At 37.4% G+C, this 22,859-nt stretch overlaps 1 protein-coding gene across 2 annotated transcripts in view; it reads right to left on the reverse strand.

The window, feature by feature from the left end:
* Window positions 1-22,859, reverse strand: part of CRMP1 (collapsin response mediator protein 1) — a 183,843-nt gene that overhangs the window by 15,486 nt on the left and 145,498 nt on the right. For both annotated transcript variants that reach the window (XM_053700903.1, XM_053700902.1), the window contains 3 exons: window positions 21,792-21,933; window positions 11,306-11,476; window positions 9,477-9,656 (listed from right to left, as the gene is read on the reverse strand). In XM_053700903.1, the coding sequence (XP_053556878.1) occupies window positions 9,477-9,656; window positions 11,306-11,476; window positions 21,792-21,933 (493 nt within the window). The remainder of the gene's footprint in view (window positions 1-9,476; window positions 9,657-11,305; window positions 11,477-21,791; window positions 21,934-22,859) is intronic.

Below are 22,859 nucleotides of genomic sequence, written 5' to 3' on the forward strand. Positions count from 1 at the left end.
AATGGCCCAGTCAGAGCCCAGACCTGAATCCAATCGAAAATCTGTGGGGTGATCTTAAGTCGGCTGTGCACAAGGGATGCCCTCACAATCTGACAGATTTGGAGTGTTTTTGCAAAGAAGAGTGGGCAAATTTTGGCAAGTCAAGATGTGCCATGCTGAAAAACTCATACCCAAAAAGACTGAGTGCTGTAATAAAATCAAAGGGTGCTTCAACAAAGTATTAGTTTACTTATGCAACCATATTATTTTATTTTTTTATGTCTACTTCCCTCCACCTAAAAGATTTTAGCTTGTTTTGCAATTGAGTTGTACTGTTTATAGGTCAAATTAAAGGTGGAAAAAGTTCTGAAATGATTTATCTTTGTCTCATTTTTTTACATCACAGAAACATGACATTTTAACAAGGGTGTGCAGACTTTTTATTTGAACACTACTGAAGCTGTGCTGGGGTTAACTGCCTGTGACTCTGGTGAGAGCACAGCTTCTTGTGAGTGCCACTGAGCACCCAAGGCTGGGCATGTTGCAGGGTCATTGGATGTGTACCCGGTCCAGTCTAGGAGTGCAGTCCCCTTCGTGTTTTGTATATACTGTATATATGTGTGTATATTGAAATTACAAGGTATATATATATATATATATATATATATATATATATATATAAAAGTATATGTGTGTATATATTTATGTATATGTGTATATATATATATATGTATATATGTGTGTGTATATATATATATATATATATGTATATATGTGTGTGTGTATATATATATATATATATATATATGTTTATATATATATATATATATATATATGTAAATGACAAGGTGTATATGTGTGTATGTATATATGTATATGTGTGTATATATATGTATGTTTATATATATATATATATATATAAAGTCCCAAAAATATGAGAAATAACAGCAAACAATGTAATGTCCAGCAACAGCTAACAGAGATGAAAATGAGGTTCCTGCAGAGGGGCTATCAAGAGAAACATATTGATCAACATTTCAAGAGATTTGTCTCAATGGATCAGGAGACAGCCTTGCAGGCTGTGACGTCAGGAGACACGGAAAGAAGAATGATTCTTACTACTACTTACACTTCAGATAAGCAGAATCTACAACGATTGGTAAAAAAGAACTGGAACATAGTTGAGAGCGATAAAAATCTACCGTTCAAGGGTTCTCTACACCCCCAAGTAGGGTATAGAAGATCTCGATCACTACAGGATATTTTGGTGAAGGTAGACCCTACTCAGAGCTATGAAAAATCGAACTGGCTACAAACAACAAAACCTGGATGTTATAAATGTGCAGGTTGCACTACGTGCAATGGTTTGTCTAATGCTAAATTCTTTGTTCATCCAGCTACTAATCGCAGATATGCTATCCGACATAGGGTAACCTGCACGACCACACACATTGTGTATTTACTACATTGTCCGTGTGGGTTATTCTATGTCGGAAAGACCATAGATGACCTACGCACCCGTATGGCCAATCTTCGTGCAGCCATTCGACTAGCCATAAAAAATATGGGGTCTGAACAACCCGTGACACGGCATTTTGCACTGTCTGGCCATACGGTAGCAGATTTGAGATATGTGATTATTGATCACATTCCACCCCTAATCAGGGGTGGGGATAAAAATAGGCTTCTACTACAGTGCGAATCCAGGTGGATTTTTAATTTGGGCACACTTGTGCCAGGTGTAATGAATACCCACTTGGATTGGCACTGTTTTTTATAATAAGTATTTTCATGATAAGAATTTTCTAAGTATGAATTGTTCTGGGGTGAAAGGTTTTTAGCTTATATATGACAATGTTGAGATTTAATAGGTTGACAGCACCAGATTTTGATTATTATTCTGCATTATTGTGCGGGATGAAAATAAGAAACTAACACATTAGATTTATAATCAATTAAGACCAGTATAACTGGGTATACCATAGTGATATGTGTTGCTGTGTCATAAGGGAGAGTGATAAATGGCTCATATATATCTGAAGATATTGCCTCTGAATTACAAATAATTACCCATGATTTCATTATTAATGTATTCAACTGGTACATGATATGGAATAAACGTTTATAGCACGCATTTCTAAGATGTTAAGGGCTAATGACATAAGTGTAAAGATGCACATCCACATTGTAACCGTTTGTATTCACTTTGGTTTGTTTTTAGAGAACGCCGCGGCCGGTTGCCATGCCGACGCTCTGTACATGCGCAGTTGTGCGGAGAGGACGCCGGATGACTTCCGGTATTGTGGCGATAGGTGGAGGGTTTAAAAGGCTTAAGGTATGTACACATTTGTAAAGTCTGAGGACGGGGTTAAAATCCTTGAAACGTTACTTTGTAAAATAAAAGCTTTGGTTGCTTTAAGATATTAAGCCCTGGTGAGTGCTCTTTATTTTTGGGACTTTGAATTAGCACTTTGTGACATTGGATGCACCCCAAGCAGCTGTGGTTAAATGGAGTGAGTGCAGAGTTCATCTGGAATTTTTATATATATATATATATATATATATATATATATATATATATATATATATATATATTGAAATTACAAGGTTTATATGTGTGTATATGTATATATACCTGTATATGTGTATGAGTATATATATATATATATATATATATATATATATATATATATATACTGTATATATGTATGCATACACATATATACAGTTGTGCTCATAAGTTTACATAGCCTGGCAGAATTTATGGTTTCTTGGCCATTTTTTAGAGAATATGAATGATAACACAAAACTTTTCTTTCGCTTATGATTAGTGTTTGGCTGAAGCCATTTATTATTTATCAACTGTGTTTACTCTTTTTAAATCATAATGACAACAGAAACTACCCAAATGACCCTGATCAAAAGTTTACATACCCTGGTGATTTTGGCCTGATAACATGCACACAAGTTGACACAAAGGGGTTTGAATGGCTATTAAAGGTAACCATCCTCACCTGTGATCTGTTTGCTTGTAATTAGTGTGTGTGTATAAAAGGTCAATGAGTTTCTGGACTCCTGACAGACCCTTGCATCTTTCATCCAGTGCTGCACTGACGTTTCTGGATTATGAGTCATGGGGAAAGAAAAAGAATTGTCAAAGGATCTGTGGGAAAAAGGTAGTTGAACTGTATAAAACAGGAAAGGGATATAAAAAGATATCCAAGGAATTGAGAATGCAAATCAGTAGTGTTCAAACTCTAATCAAGAAGTGGAAAATGAGGCATTCTGTTTGATAACATACTGCATTCATCTTGCTATCAATTCTAACCAAATTTCCTGTGCCTTTGTAGCTCACACATCCCCAAAACATCAGTGATCCACCTCCGTGTTTCACAGTAGTAATGGTGTACCTTTCATCATAGGCCTTGTTGACTCCTCTCCAAATGTAGCGTTTATGGTTGTGGCCAAAAAGCTCAATTTTGGTATCATCACTCCAAATGACTTTGTGCCAGAAGGTTTGAGGCTTGTCTCTGTGCTGTTTGGCGTATTGTAAGCGGGATACTTTGTGGCATTTGCGTAGTAATGGCTTACTTCTGGCGACTCGACCATGCAGCACATCTTTATTCAAGTGCCTCCTTATTGTGCATCTTGAAACAGCCACACCACATGTCCTGTATTTCACCTGAAGTTATCTGTGGGTTTGTCTTTGCATCCCGAACAATTTCCCTGGCAGTTGTGGCTGAGATTTTAGTTGGTCTACCTGACCGTGGTTTGGTTTCAACAAAACCCCTCATTTTCCACTTCTTTATTAGAGTTTGAACACTGCTGATTTGCATTCTCAATTCCTTGGATATCTTTTTATATCCATTTCCTGTTTTATACAGTTCAACTACCTTTTCCTGCAGATCCTTTGACAATTCTTTTGCTTTCCCCATGACTCAGAATCCAGAATCATCAGTACAGCACTGGATGAAAGATGAAAAGGTCTGTCAAGAGTCCAGAAACTCATTGACCTTTTATACACACACACTAATTACAAGCAAGCAGATCACAGGTGAGGATGGTTACATTTTTTAGCCATTTAAACCCCTTTGTGTCAACTTCTGTGCATGTTATCAGGCCAAAATCACCAGGGTATGTAAACTTTTGATCAGGGTCATTTGGGTAGTTTCTGTTGTCATTATGATTTAAAAAGAGTAAACACAGTTGATTGATAATAATAAATGGCTTCAGCCAAACATTATCATTCATATTCTCTAAAAAATGGCCAAGAAATCCTAAATTCTGCCAGGGTATGTAAACTTATGAGCAGAACTGTATATATATATATATATATATATATATATATATATATATATATATATATATATATATATATATATATATATATACTGTATATATACATGTATGTGTATATATATATATATATATATATATATATACTGTATATATACTGTATATATGTATGTGTATATATATATATATATATATATATATATATATATATATATATATTGAAATGACAAGGTGTTGGACTGGGAAGGGCTCAAAGGTGTATATGCATGTATGTAGAACCATATGTGTATGTGCTTATCTCTATGTACACATGATTGTGCATGCATGTATGTGTGAAGTGTTTTAAAAAATATATAAAACACAAAATCATTGTTTGGCAATTTGGCAATGTTTGGCATTGTTTTGACTTCTTTGTGAAGTAATTTTAATTTATTTTTTCACATGAGGGAAGAATAAGGTGATTCCCTAATAGTTTTATACAGGCTTGAAATGGATACACTGGGAAGCATATTCCTGTAATTGGCTTGGCATGGAATACAAGATCTTATTAGAGAGCTCTCCTATTTTTGCATGGTATAGTTTACATTGACTGCAGTGACTGATGTTACTGGTTTTAATATATTTTCAACCACTAGGTGGAGCTTGTATGCATTATGAAACAACCAAAATCTTTAAACTCATACGGCTAGATTTAGAGTTTGGCGTTAGCCGTCAAAACCAGCGTTAGAGGCGCCTAACGCTGGTTTTGGGCCACCGCTGGTATTTAGAGTCAGTCAGGAAAGGGTCTAACGCTCACTTTGCAGCCGCGACTTTTTCATACCGCAGATCCCCCTACGCCATTTGCGTATCCTATCTTTTCAATGGGATCTTTCTAACGCTGGTATTTAGAGTCTTGGCTGAAGTGAGCGTTAGAAATCTAACGACAAAACTCCAGCCGCAGAAAAAAGTCAGGAGTTAAGAGCTTTCTGGGCTAACGCCGGTTCATAAAGCTCTTAACTACTGTGCTCTAAAGTACACTAACACCCATAAACTACCTATGTACCCCTAAACCGAGGCCCCCCCACATCGCCGCCACTCTAATAAAAATTTTTAACCCCTAATCTGCCGACCGCACACCGCCGCCACCTATGTTATCCCTATGAACCCCTAATCTGCTGCCCCTAACACCGCCGACACCTACATAATATTTATTAACCCCTAATCTGCCGCCCCCAACGTCGCCTCCACCTACCTACAATTATTAACCCCTAATATGCCGACCGGAGCTCACCGCTACTATAATAAATGTATTAACCCCTAATCCGCCTCACTCCCGCCTCACTAACCCTATAATAAATAGTATTAACCCCTAATCTACCCTCCCTAACATCGCCGACACCTAACTTCAAGTATTAACCCCTAATATGCCGAACGGACCTTTTAAAGGCAACATTGTAATTATTTTAACCAGGTACAATAGCTATTAAATAGTTATTTACTATTTAATAGCTACCTAGTTAAAATAATTACAAAATTACCTGTAAAATAAATCCTAACCTAAGTTACAATTAAACCTAACACTACACTATCAATAAATTAATTAAATAAAATACCTACAATTATCTACAATTAAACCTAACACTACACTATCAATAAATTAATTAAATACAATACCTACAAATAAATACAATTAAATAAACTAACTAAAGTACAAAAAATAAAAAAGAACTAAGTTACAAAAAATAAAATTATTTTACAGACATTAGAAAAATATTATAACAATTTTAAGCTAATTACACCTACTCTAAGCCCCCTAATAAAATAACAAAGACCCCCAAAATAAAAAAAATGCCCTACCCTATTCTAAATTAAAAAAGTTCAAAGCTCTTTTACCTTACCAGCCCTTAAAAGGGCCTTTTGCGGGGCATGCCCCAAAGAAAACTGCTCTTTTGCCTGTAAAAAAAAACATACAATACCCCCCCCCCAACAATACAACCCACCACCCACATACCCAAAATCTAACCCAAACCCCCCTTAAATAAACCTAACACTAAGCCCCTGAAGATCTCCCTACCTTGTCTTCACCACACCGGGTTCACCGATCCGTCCTGGCTCCGACGTCTTCATCCAAGCCCAAGCGGGGGCTGAAGATGTCCATGATCCGGCTGATGTCTTGATCCAAGCGGGAGCTGAAGAGGTCCATGATCTGGCTGAAGTCTTGATCCAAGCGGGAGCTGAAGAGGTCCATGATCTGGCTGAAGTCTTCTATCAAGCGGCATCTTCAATCTTCCTTCTTTCGGATCCATGTTCATCCCGCGGACGCGGAACATCCATCTTCACCGACGACTTCCCGACGAATGACGGTTCCTTTAAGGGACGTCATCCAAGATGGCGTCCCTCGAATTCCGATTGGCTGATAGGATTCTATCAGCCAATAGGAATTAAGGTAGGAAAATTCTGATTGGCTGATGGAATCAGCCAATCAGATTCAAGTTCAATCCGATTGGCTGATCCAATCAGCCAATCAAATTGAGCTCACATTCTATTGGCTGATCGGAACCTTAATTCCGATTGGCTGATAGAATCCTATCAGCCATTCGGAATTCGAGGGACGCCATCTTGGATGACGTCCCTTAAAGGAACCGTCATTCGTCGGGAAGTCGTCAGTGAAGATGGATGTTCCGCGTCGGCGGGATGAACATGGATCCGGAAGAAGGAAGATTGAAGATGCCGCTTGATAGAAGACTTCAGCCGGATCATGGACCTCTTCAGCTCCCGCTTGGATCAAGACTTCAGCCGGATCATGGACATCTTCAGCCCCCGCTTGGGCTTGGATGAAGACGTCGGTGCCAGGACGGATCGGTGAACCCGGTGTGGTGAAGACAAGGTAGGGAGATCTTCAGGGGCTTAGTGTTAGGTTTATTTAAGGGGGGTTTGGGTTAGATTAGGGGTATGTGGGTGGTGGGTTGTAATGTTGGGGGGGTATTGTATGGTTTTTTTTTACAGGCAAAAGAGCAGTTTTCTTTGGGGCATGCCCCGCAAAAGGCCCTTTTAAGGGCTGGTAAGGTAAAAGAGCTTTGAACTTTTTTAATTTAGAATAGGTAGGGCATTTTTTTATTTTGGGGGTCTTTGTTAGGTGTAATTAGCTTAAAATTGTTATAATATTTTTCTAATGTCTGTAAATATTTTTTTAATTTTTTGTAACTTAGTTCTTTTTTATTTTTTGTACTTTAGTTAGTTTATTTAATTGTATTTATTTGTAGGTATTGTATTTAATTAATTTATTGATAGTGTAGTGTTAGGTTTAATTGTAACTTAGGTTAGGATTTATTTTACAGGTAATTTTGTAATTATTTTAACTAGGTAGCTATTAAATAGTAAATAACTATTTAATAGCTATTGTACCTGGTTAAAATAATTACAAAGTTGCCTGTAAAATAAATATTAGTCCTAAAATAGCTACAATATAATTATAATTTATATTGTAGCTATATTAGGGTTTATTTTACAGGTAAGTATTTAGCTTTAAATAGGAATAATTTATTTAATAAGAGTTAATTTATTTCGTTAGATAAAAATTATATTTAACTTAGGGGGTGTTAGTGTTAGGGTTAGACTTAGCTTTAGGGGTTAATAAATTTATTAGAGTAGCGGTGAGGTCCGGTCGGCATATTAGGGGTTAATACTCGAAGTTAGGTGTCGGCGATGTTAGGGAGGGCAGATTAGGGGTTAATACTATTTATTATAGGGTTAGTGAGGCGGGAGTGAGGCGGATTAGGGGTTAATAACTTTATTATAGTAGCGGTGAGGTCCGGTCGGCAGATTAGGGGTTAATAATTGTAAGTAGGTGGAGGCGACGTTGGGGGCGGCAGATTAGGGGTTAATAAATATAATATAGGGGTCGGCAGTGTTAGGGGCAGCAGATTAGGGGTTCATAGGGATAACGTAGGTTGCGGCGGTGTACGGAGCGGCAGATTAGGGGTTAAAAAAAATATGCAGGTGTCAGCGATAGCGGGGGTGGCAGATTAGGGGTTAATAAGTGTAAGGTTAGGGGTGTTTAGACTCGGGGTACATGTTAGGGTGTTAGGTGCAGACTTAGGAAGTGTTTCCCCATAGGAAACAATGGGGCTGCGTTAGGAGCTGAACGCTGCTTTTTTGCAGGTGTTAGGTTTTTTTTCAGCTCAAAATGCCGCATTGTTCTCTATGGGAGAATCGTGCACGAGCACGTTTTTGAAGCTGGCCACGTCCGTAAGCACCGCTGGTATTGAGAGTTGCAGTGGCGGTAAATATGCTCTACGCTCCCTTTTTGGAGCCTAACGCAGCCCTTCTGTGAACTCTAAATACCAGCGGTATTTAAAAGGTGCGGGGGGAAAAAAGCCAGCGTTAGATACGCGGGTCGTTACCGACAAAACACTAAATCTAGCCGATACGGTTTGATAGCTTCACCAATATGGCACTCACTTCCTTTTCCTATGTTAAAATTTGTATCTAGTGGGTTAGAGCCACTATTGTAACTGACCTTAATATCTAGAAAATAAAGTAGTCCCTCATATGAGAGATATGATTCTCTTTCATTAAAGAGGCCTAAAAAGGCTTTTTTTAATATCCACTAGGGATGGGCAATGCTATACTTTTAAAATAGGAATTATAGTAAAAAATTTTCCTTACTCCCTGAACTTTGTATCCAATGATCAAAAAATCCACGGCTGCCAAATCTTTTTTTCCTTCACAGGATCCTTTATAGCGAGATAAAAAGATCTCAAGGTAAAATGTTCCTTTTCTAAATTTCTTGAAGGACCTTACATTACTTACAAGACTTCTTAGATTACCTCTCCACAGTGTAGAGATTTAGATGATTGAGCCCTAAGAGTGCAGTAGGAATACATTTGACACACATTGATTAGGATATTGCCAAACATATTTGGACCATGCTAAATTTTATGTCTCATCAAAATATGATCATCAATATCTAAAATATTTCTTAATATAATGACTAGCAGCATCTAATATATGAGCTATATTACTGTTGAAACTCCATAAAATTATTAGATTCATAATGAGAAACATCTATAAGAATTAAACCATAGGTTTAATGGTTGTTGGGCCGATTGTCTGTCTCTAGCTAACACAGCTGAAATCTTTTTTGGGTTTTTGCAAGAAGTGAATAAATAATTTTGCATGAATACAATTTTAGATAGTAAATACTGATCACTACAACTAACCTTGTTCCTGATCTTTATACGCTGGTAGATGTATTCTGGGAAGGGTTTTCGAGGAATGAATCGCCCCATGCCTTGGTTGACATGTAAGTTTCCGTCCTCAAAAACAATCTTGCCTTGGCTGATGACTATAAGAGGAGCACCATGACATTCCATTCCTTCAAAGATATTATATTCTACAGCCTAAGAGTAAAAAAACAAATACAAAAATCAGCTGTCTTGTGGATTTTGGGGTGAACCTTCCTTTCTTTGTCTGTGACCAGGCTAGCAGCTGATATTTATTATTACAAAACGGAACCTATAAATAATTTCCATAAACCACATATACAACATCATAACTATAAATTATGGTTTCCTCATGAAAACAATAGTCGATTTTAGATAAAATAGGAATCCACAAGAATGCATTTAAGTTTTAAATAGAATCAATTTTGTAATATACATTTATCAAAAAAGGCTTCGAATATAACTATGGCTGTTTAAACAGTGTATTTAAATATACACTATGTACCAGCATTTTCAACTCAGCGCCTGCTCAGAGAGCCTACGAAGCTTGTACCATCTGTTAATGACTCAGTGTGTTGATTGCTGACATAATACAAGCCCCACTGGCACTCTGAGCAGCTGCAGTATTTAAAATACTGGTGCACTGAGAATATCTAGCTGTGCTTCACATGCACTAAAACAGTGATACATTTTACTATAATAATGTTTGCCAATACATGTATATTGTGAATATGTTTCTATTCAAAGATGTAATTCATCTATGTGCATTTAAATTTTGACTGGAACGACCCTTTAAGTGCATATGGGTAATTTAAAGGGACAGTAAATTCAAAATTAAACTTTCATGGTCTAAGTAGAGCATGCAATTTTAAACAGCGTTCCAATTTACTTCTATTATCAAATATTCTTTGTTCTCTTGGTATTATTTATTGAAGAGTAAACCTATGTGGGTTCATAGGACATCAGGAGAGTGTCTTTAGCAGTCTATGGAAGTAGTATTTGCAACATTGTTTTTAAAAATGTTAAAGTTACAAATACTGCTGCCAAAAAGTGCTAAAGACTCGTGCACGCTCCTGAAGTCCTATGAGCCAATCTAGGTTTATTTTTCTGCAAAGTATTCCAAGAAAACAAAACAAATTTGATAATAGGAGTAGATTGGAAAGTTGTTTAAAACTACATGCTCTATCCAAATCATGAAAGTGTAATTTTGACTTTACTGTCCCTTTAAGAGAACGCTTATGAGAAGTGAAATAATAATAATTATTATTATTTATATTATTATTGAAAAAGGTTCAAGTGTTTCCATAAAAAATTATGCTATTCAGAACACTGAGAAACATAAGATCTGGACATCCATATATAAAAAGACAGCAATTGTCTAACACATTTCGTCTCTAAAAAGGCTGTGATTATAAATATATATATATTCTAATCATAATTACTGTTTTTACTATTATCATTACTATAGCATAACAGTCAAAGTAAACAGTTACTACTCTGCTCAATATCAAGAATAGTTAGTACTAATGATCATACATTTCTACAACATTCTGTTCCATAGCAATATATAATTTATAAACATAACAATTAGAGATGAGCCAATACCACAGTTTGCCATCACTCAATACTGATACCGTTGTTTTTACAATCAATAAAGCCTCACATTTCTCATATAGTTAGGATATTGAATGTAACATCTATCTGCTTTTACTTGTTGCATTGCGTCTAAATAACCTACTGTTTCAATAACTTGTCACCTTCAGCTTTAGCATCTAGAAAAGAAGTTAAAGTTCAAATTTGTGAAAACAGTTGCCCAAAACACTTACTGATTTGTGACTTTTTGCAGAAATTGTTTTAATCTTGTCTGGATCCCAAATAACCACATCAGCATCCGAGCCCACTGCAATTCGACCTTTCCTTGGGTACAAGTTGAAGATTTTGGCAGCATTTGTACTGGTGACTGCAACAAATTGATTTTCATCCATTTTACCCATTGCCTAAAATATGCATTTAAAATTAATCATTTTAACATACACGTGAAACAACTCTAGTCAAATAGTGCAATGTTACATGATGAAACTCAGTTAAAAAGATATAAATTATATAGTGGAATACAATAACAATACCCTAAGAGAAATAAATAAATACCTCTCCTACCAGGTGGTACTGGATGCAATGAAAGATTATATAATAGTATAAGGCATTGCTTTCCAAACTGTGTGTCACCACACATTAGTGTGTCGGCGGCAGTGTGTAGGTGTCTCGCGTGAAATGCAGAACATTTTGCAGAAGGGCACCACGGAGCTCCCTTACTCACATCTGCTTCCCTTGGTCCTTCCCCCGGAACTTCCTAAAGCAGCTCTGATAATGTGACTGCCGTTGTCAGAGCGGTAGGGCAAGGTGTGTGGAAGAAGAACGTGGAGCGTAGACTAGAGTGAGAAGAACGGAGCAAGGAGTTACACCACCCCCAACTCTTGGCTGTGCTGAGCAGAGGAGTCCCCCAGAGGCTCTGGACTGGGACTGCACCGAGCGGGCAGCCATCTTGGCAAATCGTGTGGAGGCTCAGTGGAGGCCAGAAGCCTCGAATTTGGGTGCTCCCAATCACCCGGGCGAGCGCTGCTGCAGGCTGTCACCCAGTCAACCCACCTGCTGCTGGCTGAAGGTAGGCCACCCTCCCAAACCCAATGTGGCAAACAGCAAGCCACCCACCATGTAGCACTATTAATTTGATTTCTGCCATTTATTTTTATTTTTTACTTGGCTTGCATCCACACATAGCTAAAAAAGTATTAAAAATTCTTCTGCAGTTTTCGACTACATACATTTGTGAAGTATTCTTTTCAACGATGACCGTCGCACTGCTCTAGCTGTTGCTAGGGACACGGCGCCTGCTGCTTGTTGCCTAGGGGGGAGTCGGCTCCTGTCTGCGTGCGGCAGTGACGTCATCGCCGCACGCTCCCTACATTCAGAAGCCGGTCAGGATCTCCTGTGGCGCGAATCCTGCGCCTATGTAAGTTACTCTATTGCTACCTATCACTGCCCAAGTATAGGTGTTACTTACTGTTTTCCTGGGTGTTATTGTTGCTGTATGCTGGACTGTTAAATTGTTGCTGACCCCTGCTTGTCTGACCACTCTGCCTGTTTACCCCTTAACTGCTGGATTTATATACTACTGCTGAACTCTGCTTGTCTGACCACTCTGCCTGTTTACCCCTTAACTGCTGGATTGATATACTGCTGCTGATCCCTGCCTGCCTCACCATCCTAGTGGTTTACCTCTGGACTGCCTTACTGTTGCCAAACCCTGCCTGCCTGACCATCCTAGTCGTTAACCTCTGGACTGCCTTGCTGTTGCCAAACCCTGCCTGACCTTTCTGGGGGTTTACCCCTGAACTGCCTTTCTCTGATTTCCTGCCACTTTGAGGAGGCATGATGTCACCATTGGTCAATACAGCTGCACTATTTTCAGCCAATATGCAATAGATTCCTCAGTTTCTGTTGTGCACAATCATTATTTGCAAGTTTTAAATCCCCCCCGCATCATATTATGAGTGGATCACTATTTTTGGCTCCCGCTCTCGCATTAACTTCACTAGATGGAGGATTTTGCAAGGGGTTGTGCTTGTATCTTAAGTTGAAAGTTTAAAGTTAGAGCATGAGGGAAAACCCGTTGTGTGCAAAAAGTGGAACTTCGAATATTGTAAAACAGAATATAGAATGGTGTACAAAAGCACACCCAATCCCAAAGGGGGCGCTTCCTACTCACTCTAAACAAAGCTAATGATATAAATCATAAACCATAAACAAGCTAAACATAACGTCCGAATGACCCAAAATGAGGCAGCTCTCTGTCAAAAGACGGTCAAATCCTGGTGTGAAACAATCTGTGAAAAAAGAACAGAGGCACCACAATGGCTTAGTACCACCGAAACAGGTAATAATTGATGCAAGATAACAGGACTAATACTCACAGGCGTGGGTGCTATACATTTGTGAGTATTATTCCTGTTATCTTGCATCAATTATTACCTGTTTCGGTGGTACTAAGCCATTGTGGCGCCTCTGTTCTTTCTTCACAGAACTTCAAATATTGTGAATGCGTTAACGTATTCCCCTCATAGACTTTAATTGAGCGTGCAAACTGGGAAAATAACTGACACCCATACTACGCTAACATGACCGCGTTTATTCAAGTGCGCTAAACCTGACATGAATTATGAATATTTCCCATTCCAATGTTCTTTGTTTTTCACATAGAAGAATATGTTAAATGTATTCTTAAAGGGGCAGTGTACACTAATTTTCATTTTACATTGATGTCTTTATATGTATATGTGTGTGTATATATACTGTATGTATATGTGTATATATATATATATATATATGCACTAACAAGTGTACTTTATTTAAAAAACGTGACGTTTCGGGGGCACACTCCCCTTCCTCAGAGTGTGTCCCCAAAACGTCACGCTTTTGAAATAAAGTACACTTGAAAAGACCAATGAGTGCCTTCTCCTACTTGATATATATATATATATATATATATATATATATATATATATATATATATATATATATATATATATACATACAGGATACAGACCGCACTCCTGACTTCTTTATCAATAGACCCTGGGTGCAGCAGAAGCACTAAATAGCAAGAACAGAGAGCACTCCAAGGGAATTATTTTTCAAATGAATCACTTTACTGTGAACGTTTTCGGACACAAAGTCCGTCCTCAGACATATAAGTGTACACTTATATGTCTGAGGACGGACTTTGTGTCCGAAAACGTTCACAGTAAAGTGATTCTTTTGAAAATTAAGAGGCAAGGTAAATCCTGCTATGAGAGCGGTTAGTGTTCGGAGGACTAATATACTGACAGTCCCAAATTGCGAGCGAGTTCAACTGATCCGGTAAGAGGAGGAGGCCGAATGAAAGTAGCATGACCTTAAGAGCGTTTGTGCACCGCGGTCGGAGGCTACATTTTCAAGCCGGGTAAATTCCATTCTTAAAACAGACAAGTTAAAATGGAATGCTCATATGCTAATATGGCTATGAATGATAATAGAGCATTACAAGGAACGTTGAAAGGGCTCATTGCAACGTTTAATCAAGTATTGTGTTTTCTTTATAACATATGGATGGGCAATCCTTAAAGGGAAATGAAACCCACATTTTTTCTTTCATGATTCAGATAGAGAATACCATTTTAAACAACTTTCTAATTTACTTCTATTATCTAATTTGTTTCATTCTCTTGGTATCATTTGTTGAAGGAGCAGCAGTGAACTAATGGTTTATAACTGAACACATGGGTGAGCCAATGACAATCAGTTTATATATTCAGCCACCAATCAGCAGCTAGAATCTAGGTTATATGCAGCTCCTGAGCTTGCCTAGATAAACCTTTCAGCAAAGGATAACAAGAGAAGGAAGCAAATTAAATAATAGAAGTAAATTGGAAAGTTGTGTAAAATTGAATTCTCTACCTGAATCATGAAAGAAACAAAATTGGGTTTCAAGTCCCTTTAAGTATAATCTTTGGATGATGAACTGTCTATGCCTAAAATAGCAGAAGCTTTAATATAAATATGATACATGGACTGTTTAAAACGTGCCCATTGATTAATATTATAAGGTCTTAAAGGGACATATTATAGGTTGTATTGCTCAGTTTGTTTTTTTTTCAATAGGAATGTTGGGAACTAATTAAGATATTGGTAAAAATTTCATGTTGGAATTAATCTGTGTCTGGGGAATGTATATATATGAATAATAAATATCTAATGGTTTGAAACTAAAAGAGTGCCGATTTCCCTTACTTTTTGGAAAGAGGTTTAACTGTACCCCTTTCAATTGTCTTTTGGTAATAATATATATATTGGTTAATACAAACAGTATATACAAATATAAATACATATGTACACACATATATATGGAATATGTGGGGGCTTCTTAAAGGGACATTAAACACCATGAGATGCTACCTTAATATGTCTAATTATGTGTAGTTAAAAAAAAAAAACAACCCTTTGCAATAAACGTTTTTATTTTGACCTCTGGGCTTTCCAAATCTGGTTAAAAGTGTTGACTCCAGACCTAACTGCTATATTCTACAAAATTAAAATTAAATATTTGGAATAAATAGATGTATATAGTAATAATATATTAGATATATTGAATGTGTGTATGTGTAAATTGTATTAGTTATAATAAAAATAACTTTTTCCTGTATGTGAAGAAAATTGGAAGGTAAAATATTAATGACTCCTGTATAGTGATTTGGGTTTAGCTCACAAGTGATAACTGTTAGTTTTTTTCTTCTGCGCTGCGCTCCATTGAACTCTATGGTGTATATTTATTAATGTACGAGCGGACATCGATAAAAGCCGATAGCATACGCTGTCTGCATTTATCATTGCACCAGCAGTTCTTGCTGGTACAATGCCGCCCCCTGCAGATTCGCGCCAGCAGGGGGTGTCAATCAACCCGATCATATTCGATCGTGTTGATTTCTGTCCACGGCCTCAGAGCAGACGGACAAGTTATCGAGCAGCGGTCTTTGTTTCCGGCTCACCTGAAACAAGATGCATCAAGCTCCATAGGGAGCTTGATAATCGGCCCCCAAGGGTAGAATAAGTTAACACGGTTGCGATATATACAAAGTCCTTTAATTAGCATGTATTGGGTCTTTCTCACGTGCAAAATTTTTACTTTTAACTTGTAATACCAGCTCTAACCCGCATGCAAAAATTTGCTTCTGGTGGTATTAGCGTTCAAGCAAAAGCTCTAATTAGCGCCCCCTTTAATTTTTATATAGATTTGCTTATGTTCTGTCAATTTTATATATTATAGAAAATAATTACTTTTGGTATACTCAAAGCACTTCTTTATAAATACACACCATTGCCTTTTAATTTGGCTTACATAAAAAATTTATATTTTTAAATATTATAAGTGTATGTAGTAATAGTACAATATATATATATATATAAGGCTAAAATGGAAAAGCATTTTCCTTTCTAAGATGTTTTTTAAATACCATGGAGGAATACTAAAGATATTGATTATACATTATGGTCCAGATTACGAGTGGAGCTTTTTGTGCATTTCGGGTAGCATTCATAATACAAGTTAAAAGTAAAAAGTTTTTGCCTGACGGCGCAAAAAGTCAAAGTTAAAAAATTGCGACTGTGTTAACATATTCCCCCATAGACTTAAATGTAGAGCGAAAAGTGAAAAAAACACCCTACTCGCCTGCAAACCCGATCGTATTTTCTCAAGTACGTTAACCCGACATGAAAATATTAATATTTGACATTCCATTGTTCTTCACGTAGCAGAATATGTTCTATTCATATATCTGTTTTTGGTCAAATATATATCTATAAATATATATATATATATACACATAGTATCTCACAAAAGTAAGTACACCCCTCACATTTTTGTAAATATTTTATTATATCTTTTCATGTGACAACACTGAATAAATGACACTTTACTACAATGTAAAGTAGTGAGTGTAGAGCCTGTATAGCAGTGTAAATTTGCTGTCCCCTCAAAATAACTCAAAACACAGCCATTAATGTCTAAACCGTTGGCAACAAAAGTGAGTACACCCTTAAGTGGAAAAGTCCAAATTGGGCCCAAAGTGTCAATATTTTGTGTGGCGACCATTATTTTCCAGCATTGCCTTAACCCTCTTAGGCATGGAGTTCACCAGAACTTCACAGGTTGCCACTGGAGTCCTTGCGCTCCCCTACCTTCCATTTGAGGATGCCCTACAGATGCTCAATAGGGTTTAGGTCTGGAGACATGCTTGGCCAGTTCATCACTTTTACCCTCAGCTTCTTTAGCAAGGCAGTGGCCATCTTGGAGGTGTGTTTGGGGTCGTTATCATGTTGGAATACTGCCCTGCAGCCCAGTCTCCGAAGGGAGGGGATCATGCTCTGCTTCAGTATGTCACAGTACCTGTTGGCATTCATGGTTCCCTCAATGAACTGTAGCCGGCAGCACTCATGCAGGTCCAGACCATGACACTCCACCCGCCATGCTTGACTGTAGGCAAGACACACGTGTCTTTGCACTCCTCACCTGGTTGCCGCCGCACGCTTGACACCATCTGAATCAAATAAGTTTATCTTTGTCTCATCGGACCACAGGACATGGCTCCAGTAATTAATGCCCTTAGTCTGCTTGTCTTCAGCAAACTGTTTGTGGGCTTTCTTGTGCATCATCTTTAGAAGAGGCTTCCTTCTGGGACGACAGCCATGCAGACCAATTTGATGCAGTGTGCAGCGTATGGTCTGAGCACTGACAGGCTGGCCCCCACCCCTTCAACCTCTGCAGCAATGCTGGCAGCACTCATACGTCTATTTTCTAATGACAACCTCTGGATATGATGCTGAGCACGTGCACTCAACTACTTTGGTCGACCATGGCGAGGCCTGTTCTGAGTGAAACCTGTCCTGTGAAACCGCTGTATGGTCTTGCCTACCGTGCTGCAGCTCAGTTTCAGGGTATTGGCAATCTTCTTATAGCCTAGGCCATCTTTATGTAGAGCAACAATTCATTTTTTCAGATCCTCAGAGAGTTCTTTGCCATGAGGTGCCATGTTGAACTTCCAGTGACCAATATGAGAGAGTGTGAGAGCGATGACACCAAATTTAACACACCTGCTCCCCATTCACACCTGAGACCTTGTAACACTAACGAGTCACATGACACCAGGGAGTGAAAATGGCTAATTGGACCCAATTTGGACATTTCCACTTAGGGGTGTACTCACTTTTGTTGCCAACTGTTTAGACATTAATGGCTGTGTTGAGTTATTTTGAGGGGACAGCAAATTTACACTGTTATACAGGCTGTACACTCACTACTTTACATTGTAGCAAAGTGTAATTTCTTCAGTGTTGTCACATGAAAAGATATAATAAAATATTTACAACAATGTGAGGGGTGTACTCACTTTTGTGAGATACTGTATATATATATATATACACAACTTTACCAGGTAAGTCCAGCACCCTTCTTTATGCTATTATTTCAGCATTTTTCAGCATATTTTTCCAAGTTTAGAATAGTGCACGTACGCTGAGTGGGATCTGCCAACCCACATATATGGATATAGTAAAGCAAATAGCGTCAGCACTTGTAGATAAAAAAATTCCACTTTATTGAGGTAACAAACAAAGTTAAAAACAGGAGCGACGTTTCGAGTCAACACAGACCCTTATTCATGCATGAATAAGGGTCTGTGTTGACTCGAAACGTTGCTGCTGTTTTAACTTTGTTTGTTACCTCAATAAAGTGGAATTTTTTATCTACAAGTGCTGACGCTATTTGCTTTACTATATATATATATATATATATACATACAGGGAGTGCAGAATTATTAGGCAAGTTGTATTTTTGAGGATTCATTTTATTCTTGAACAACAACCATGTTCTCAATGAACCCAAAAAACTCATTAATATCAAAGCTGAATAGTTTTGGAAGTAGTTTTTAGTTTGTTTTTAGTTATAGCTATTTTAGGGGGATATCTGTGTGTGCAGGTGACTATTACTGTGCATAATTATTAGGCAACTTAACAAAAAACAAATATATACCCATTTCAATTATTTATTTTTACCAGTGAAACCAATACAACATCTCAACATTCACAAATATACATTTCTGACATTCAAAAACAAAAAAAAAAAAAAAATCAGTGACCAATATAGCCACCTTTCTTTGCAAGGACACTCAAAAGCCTGCCATCCATGGATTCTGTCAGTGTTTTGATCTGTTCACCATCAACATTGCGTGCAGCAGCAACCACAGCCTCCCAGACACTGTTCAGAGAGGTGTACTGTTTTCCCTCCTTGTAAATCTCACATTTGATGATGGACCACAGGTTCTCAATGGGGTTCAGATCAGGTGAACAAGGAGGCCATGTCATTAGATTCTCTTCTTTTATACCCTTTCTTGCCAGCCACGCTGTGGAGTACTTGGACGCGTGTGATGGAGCATTGTCCTGCATGAAAATCATGTTTTTCTTGAAGGATGCAGACTTCTTCCTGTACCACTGCTTGAAGAAGGTGTCTTCCAGAAACTGGCAGTAGGACTGGGAGTTGAGCTTGACTCCATCCTCAACCCGAAAAGGCCCCACAAGCTCATCTTTGATGATACCAGCCCAAACCAGTACTCCACCTCCACCTTGCTGGCGTCTGAGTCGGACTGGAGCTCTCTGCCCTTTACCAATCCAGCCACGGGCCCATCCATCTGGCCCATCAAGACTCACTCTCATTTCATCAGTCCATAAAACCTTAGAAAAATCAGTCTTGAGATATTTCTTGGCCCAGTCTTGACGTTTCAGCTTGTGTGTCTTGTTCAGTGGTGGTCGTCTTTCAGCCTTTCTTACCTTGGCCATGTCTCTGAGTATTGCACACCTTGTGCTTTTGGGCACTCCAGTGATGTTGCAGCTCTGAAATATGGCCAAACTGGTGGCAAGTGGCATCTTGGCAGCTGCACGCTTGACTTTTCTCAGTTCATGGGAAGTTATTTTGCGCCTTGGTTTTTCCACACGCTTCTTGCGACCCTGTTGACTATTTTGAATGAAACGCTTGATTGTTCGATGATCACGCTTCAGAAGCTTTGCAATTTTAAGAGTGCTGCATCCCTCTGCAAGATATCTCACTATTTTTTACTTTTCTGAGCCTGTCAAGTCCTTCTTTTGACCCATTTTGCCAAAGGAAAGGAAGTTGCCTAATAATTATGCACACCTGATATAGGGTGTTGATGTCATTAGACCACACCCCTTCTCATTACAGAGATGCACATCACCTAATATGCTTAATTGGTAGTAGGCTTTCGAGCCTATACAGCTTGGAGTAAGACAACATGCATAAAGAGGATGATGTGGTCAAAATACTAATTTGCCTAATAATTCTGCACTCCCTGTATATATATATATATACACACACACATAAGTATAGATATATACAGATATGTGTATATATATATATATATATATATATATATATATATATATATATATATATATATATATATATATATATATATACAGAATATCTATTTAAAAATGCATAAAACATATTCCCCTATGTGAAGAACATTGGAATGTCAAATATTTACAGTAAATACACAGTATAACACTTTATTAAATATGAATATTTTATAAATATGACAAATTTAGGGTTTCATGTCATTTAAAGGTCTGTTAACAAGGTTTTGAAACGAAAACCTGGTAGACCTGCTAGATTTATTTTAGTATCCATATTTTAACACTTTAAAAAAATAAAATAAAAAAATATATATATATATATAGTACAATGTATAAGGGCCTGCACTCCAATCCTCAAACAATGAGAAACATCCACCAGGGTGCTATGTCAGATAAAAACACAGTCTTGTATATAAGACAGCATTCACTGGATATACAATTAAAACGTAGCTTTTATTGAAGCAGATCAAATAGTAAAAAGTCCCATGACGTTTCGGTGCCTGACTGGCACCTTTTTCAAATGGAATCTAATTCAATCTGATTGGCCGTATGTGATTAAAGCCCCTCCTCGTTTTGCATTTTTTATATACATAACATTACCCCCCCTTTGGCCTGTATGATACAAGACATCCTTCTTGACATGCACTGCATAATGAAATATATGCATTTTGGATCATGTCCATAGCGTACAGTGTTTTTAACATCACTTTTTTAATTGACGCTGTAATTTCTAAACAAAGTTATACCCGGATTCTTAATACGTCACATGCAGCATCACATATGCTAATTAGCCATGTGCTTGTTCCGAATGCCGAAGAAGATGTTTACACTGATGACGGTGCTGGTTGCACCAATAGAAGCTCACCACACGAAATGGAATTGGCGTGTCCTATGGGACACGTGTTCGTGTTTTCTGAAAGGCACTTTTACAATCAGGCACATTATGGACATAGAGGGTATATAAGACTACAGCGGTCTGAAGTTTTTTAACTAGTCTTCCGGATATCAGGTTATTCCATCTGCCTGATGTACCACTAATCCATTTGAAAAAGCTGCCAGTCAGGCACCGAAACGTCATGGGACTTTTTACTATTTGATCTGCTTCAATAAAAGCTAAGTTTTAATCGTATATACAGTGAGTGCCGTCTTATATACAAGAATATATATATATTACTTTTAATTCTTGATGATCACTATTATTTATTTCTAATTAACTAAACTATTTTTAATTGTCATAATGAGTGTGACCTAAACAGCTGATGAATATAAAATGTGTCTGGAAAAAAAAAAACTTACCACAGCTCTGTCCCAGACAATAGACATCCTCTCTTCAATACCATTAACACCTTCTGGAATTAAAGTAAAATTATCCTTTCCTATAGCTTTTTGAGCTGTGCTGTAAGAGCAATGTCCGCTTCCTGTAACCTGCAGATCTCCACTGAAAAAAAAAATAAAATAGAAAATATTCTGGTTAAAATGTTTATTTGTTCTCACCTAAATAATTATTACATCTTTTGGTTAATCTTGATGATCTTCATAACTTACATAACAGAGAAAATGGTTTGCACATGGTGCATACAAACTGGTGCCCATCACAATGAAAGTTCCATGAGATGTAATCTGTGCTCTATTTAGGTGTAAAGAATGATAGGATTTATTGACACTATTTACAATGAGATGATTTTTCATGCAATAAAAAGTTAAAAGAAACAGCACACAACCCAGTGGGAAACAGCTTTAAAACGCAATAAAATAGTAGGAAAGATTTTATTCGCTGACTTGAAAGTAAACAATTTGTTGTCTAAAAAAACATATGTTAAAGGGACATTAAAGGACCAGTAAATACAGTAGATTTGCATAATCAACAAGCACATGATAACAAGCCAAATAGATTTTTTTCTGACAAATTTCTCCTCCGGTATCATGTGACAGCCACCGGCCAATCACAAATGCATATATTATATTCTGTGAATTCTTGCACATGCTCAGTAGGAGCTGGTGACTCAAAAAGTGTAAATATAAAAAGACTGCACATTTTGTTAATGGAAGTAAATTGGTAAGTTGTTTAAAATTGCATGTTCTATCTGAATCCTGAAAGTTTAATTTTGATTTAAGTGTCCATTTAAGCTGAAAGCAAATATTGCTTACGCAATCAATTGCTAATAAAGATTTAAAAAAAAATAATAATCAGATTTTGCAAATCAGAAGCAGGGTTACTGGTGGAATCCAAGTTACTGGTCTCCTGGAATGTGGCCACTTAGGATAAAAAAAAATATTTGTAGTTGTTTTCTGATAAAGTCAATTAGGGAAAGACATATAGCACAATTGTCCTTGAGAAGGTAGTAGAGTGCAGTTTAAGTTCTT

This window comes from Bombina bombina, chromosome 2, assembly GCF_027579735.1.
Source record: "Bombina bombina isolate aBomBom1 chromosome 2, aBomBom1.pri, whole genome shotgun sequence".
Lineage (NCBI taxonomy): Eukaryota > Metazoa > Chordata > Amphibia > Anura > Bombinatoridae > Bombina > Bombina bombina.